This window comes from Ovis canadensis, chromosome 14 (genome assembly GCF_042477335.2).
Source record: "Ovis canadensis isolate MfBH-ARS-UI-01 breed Bighorn chromosome 14, ARS-UI_OviCan_v2, whole genome shotgun sequence".
Classification (NCBI taxonomy): domain Eukaryota; kingdom Metazoa; phylum Chordata; class Mammalia; order Artiodactyla; family Bovidae; genus Ovis; species Ovis canadensis.
Window position 1 is genome coordinate 59,051,986 of NC_091258.1, and position 3,826 is coordinate 59,055,811.

Here is a 3,826-nt window from a genome sequence, read left to right on the forward strand (position 1 = left end):
AAGAAACCGCCTAGAAAAGAGAAGACGATGAAATAATCTGACTTGGGAAATGGGGGGGAGGGGGAATGCCTGGGATTGAAAAAAAATTCAGGAACTAAGGACAGAACATCTGGGTTTGGAAATCAGAGTGAGGATCTCTGGGCGAGTGGTGGGGAATAAAGATGCTCACATCCTTTCCTTTGGGTTCGAAAGGAGACAGCACTCAATTACTGAGCTTCCCCTCTTCGGTCACATGACCATTGCTGATACAAAAGCTTTCTACCAGCCAAGTTTCTTACCACTTTTTGCTGTGTGAAATGGGCGGTAGCCGTGGCTAATGCTCTGTGCCTCTTTCCCAGAAGCTTTCAGACTCTCCTTCAAGACCAATCCCAAGAAGCCATTTATCCCAAAGGAAGACAAGGCAAGGCAGCTTGCTTAATGCTTGCACTCTGGGAAGTGATGCCAGGATCAGGAAAGCGTTGAGGGTGGCTGGAGGAAACTGACTGTGAGAGGATCAAAACCAGAAACAGCAGCCAATGGGGGCAAGAAATTGCGGAGCAGACACTAACCCTGGAGAGAGGATGGAGGGGCCAGACAGCGTGCGGCCAGTGAGGCTGACAAACCAAACGGAAACTGTTACCCCGTTAAGAAGAGTTGCTCTGTTTGTTGTCAAAACACCCGGCTCAGGACCAGTGACAGCCCGTGTGCTGTTCTGAATATTCTCTGAAGTCTCTCGGGGGACAAGCCCCATAGAATATTGTGGGCTCACCCCTCCTCCCTGCGCCCCCTCCCCGCACTTCTCCAGCTTCCTCTTTGCAATCTAGTCCCCCAGTCCGAGTCCGTATTGGACTGGGGAGGGAGAGGTGGAGAAGAATTTGTGTTCTGCAAAAGGAGAGGAAAACAGGTAAGGGGATGGATGGGGGGCTGGGCACCTGCTTCCTGGGCCAGTAGCAGGGTCCTGAGGAGGAATCAGCCCTAGGTCGCGGGGCCTGGGTTTTCAGAGCCCGAGTTCTCTTGAGAGAAGTCTTCCAATACCTCCTTGCTGGGGTGAGGCTTGCCTTTTCTATTTGCAGGTCTCTAACTGGGGAAAGGACTTGAGGAAGGTTGCAGACTGCTAACAGTAACTTCCTGTGTCCAGGAGGAGAGGAGGAGAGAGGCTGGGAGAACCACAGGGGGAATTCCCTTGGGCAGCCAAGGGTTGGTCTCCCCCAGAGACACACGATGGCAAATGTAGTAACTACTGCTTAATATCCCGCCCCAAGCAAAGTCAATAATTGCTCTGGGCAGTTCTGGCAGGTGGTGTGAACAAGCAGTGGTGGGGGCAGAGAGCCCTGGCCTGGGAAAGGGAGCATGCCCGGGAAGATGTCCACAGACTGAACCAGACTAGGGTCTGTAGTCTGTGAGCTGGTTCACCTGAACTTGCCCCCTACCCTTTTTCATCCTCTTCCAGGACAGCCATGCCAAACTTGGACAGCTCCTTGATCCTCGCGGCCTACATTATTATCTTGCTCACCGGTCTCCCTGCCAACCTCCTGGCGCTGCGAGCCTTCCTGGGACGGGTGCGCCAGCCCCACCCCGCACCTGTCCACATCCTCCTGCTCAACCTGACACTGGCCGACCTCTTGCTGCTGCTGCTGCTGCCCTTCAAGATCATCGAAGCCGCGTCTGACTTCCTCTGGGAGCTGTCTGATCTAGCCTGTGCCCTCATGGGTTTCGGCTTCTACAGCAGCATCTACTGCAGCACGTGGCTATTGGCGGGCATCAGCATCGAGCGCTACCTGGGAGTGGCTTTCCCCTTGCAGTACAAGCTGTCCCGCCGGCCTGTGTATGGAGTGATCGCTGCTCTGATCGCCTGGGTCATGTCCTTTGGTCACGGCACCGTGGTGATCATTGTTCAGTACCTGAATTCAACCCAGAGGGTCCCAAAGGAGAATGAGACCTCCTGCTATGAGAACTTCAGCCAAGAGCAGCTGAGGATATTGCTGCCCATTCGGCTGGAGCTGTGCCTCCTCCTCTTCTTTCTCCCCATGGTCGTCACCACCTTTTGCTACTGGCGCTTTGTGTGGATCATGCTCACCCAGCCCCACATGGGGGCTCAGAAGCGGCGCCGAGCCATGGGGCTGGCCATCGTATCGCTCCTTAATTTCCTGCTGTGCTTTGGGCCCTATAACATATCCCACCTGGTGGGGTTCCACATGAAAGCAAGCCCCAAGTGGCGGAGGGAAGCTGTCGTATTTGGTAGCCTCAATGCCAGTCTGGACCCCTTGCTTTTCTATTTCTCTTCCTCAGTCGTACGCAGGTCGTTTGCGAAAGGGCTGCAGGCACTGCACCATCGGGGCTCCTCTCTTTTGGGACGCAGATGCAAAGAAACGGCGGAGGCCACGAATGAGGACCCGGGCGTGAGTCAAGCAGAGGGAGCGCCGAGTTCGGACTTCACCATGGACTAGGGATGTTCCTGGACCTTCGGAGGAACTCTGAGTTTTGTAGGAGTTGAGCAGGCTTGGAGAGGGAGAATACGAGTTCCTGGCCCTGATTCAGGGATTTCCCTCCACCCAGACCCAATCGACCCCTGAGGACTGTAAAAATCTCTCTCACCAGCTCCATATCCCTTCCTGACTGAATTTCCTTCCCAAAGGAGCATAGCTCCAGGACTAAAGAAGAAACAGTTGGGCACAGAAGCACACTATCAGACCAGAGTTTCTGAAGCAATATAGCTAATGCAGATTCCAGCAGTCCTTGTGAGGCGGTTAGTAGCTGAAGCTAAGGCAATCTTGCTACCAGCTTGGCAACACCTACACGCTGGTCTAGTTGGTGGTGCTGAAAAGAAGCCCATGGAAAAGATGGAAGAGAAATACTAAATGAGGTCAAAAATGTAAGAAGGCTCTGAACCAAGGGGACTAGGAGGGAGGACGGGGATTTAGACCTCTAATGACTGAGATGTGGACAATATCCAGCTAACCTGCTGCTTTGTAAGTATGATCCTGTCTTTGTGTGTGTACCTGTCTCCCCCAGTAAACTGGGAGCCACCTGACGTCTGGGTAGGTATTCTCCCTCCATGGTGCTTCCTGCAGGTCAGAACCCAGCTTGGTACCCATCAGTTAGGGCTCAACTCTCACTAGCACAGGAAAAGACAATCTGGTCTGGCAGATTAAAAATAAAGATTAGAGACTTTCCTGGTGGTCCAATGGTGAAGATTCCGTGCTTCCACTTCAGGGGGCACAGGTTCAATCCCTGATCAGGGATCTAGGATCCTGCATGGGGAACTAAGATTCTCCATGCCACAAGGTGTGGCCAGAAAAAAAAATGAATGAAAATAAAGATTATAAAACCCTGAAGAGAGTGTCCACAATTTTTGTGACATTTCTGCAAGCACAAAGAGAGCAAAAATGGAATGGAGAATTAGACTCTGGTAGTGGGAGGGTGCTGCCTCTGAAACCACAGAAATCTGTTAAGATAAAGATGTCATCAGAGTGGAATGAGTAAGCAGAATAAGTATGGATGGATTCCTGCCTAGACCAATGAATAGAGATTAGATTCAGAAAGAAGACGGGGTGAGTCCCAGTTCAAAGTTATCAGTGTATCTCAGAGGCTTTAAACATGTTATCCTTCTGCTTAGAAACCTGCAGCGCTTTCCTTTCGTCCAAAGTTTTCCTCCCAAGAAGTCACATCTCGTCACCATGCACTTGCCCTGTATCCTCTCTCCCTTCCCGACTCCACCTGCCTAATTCATTTCTCTGCAAGAAGGATCCCTACACTGTGCTCCCGGGTTAATGGTCCCTCCAGCACCTAGTGGTCTGCTACAGAGGTTCCACAACAGAGGGCTTCCCTGGTGGCTCATTGGGTAAAG

At 52.1% G+C, this 3,826-nt stretch overlaps 1 protein-coding gene across 1 annotated transcript; it reads left to right on the top strand.

Moving 5' to 3' along the window:
* The first annotated feature begins 276 nt into the window (after positions 1–276).
* Positions 277–3,314, top strand: FFAR2 (free fatty acid receptor 2). Its single transcript, XM_069550604.1, has 2 exons — positions 277–883; positions 1,430–3,314. Exon 2 carries the CDS (start codon positions 1,437–1,439, stop codon positions 2,424–2,426), a length of 990 nt encoding a protein of 329 aa, XP_069406705.1. The 5' UTR covers positions 277–883; positions 1,430–1,436; the 3' UTR covers positions 2,427–3,314.
* The last annotated feature ends 512 nt before the right edge of the window (positions 3,315–3,826 follow it).

Excerpts from the sequence above, each read along its gene's own strand:
- FFAR2 (XM_069550604.1), top strand. The coding sequence starts at position 1,437 with ATGCCAAACTTGGACAGCTCCTTGATCCTCGCGGCCTACATTATTATC.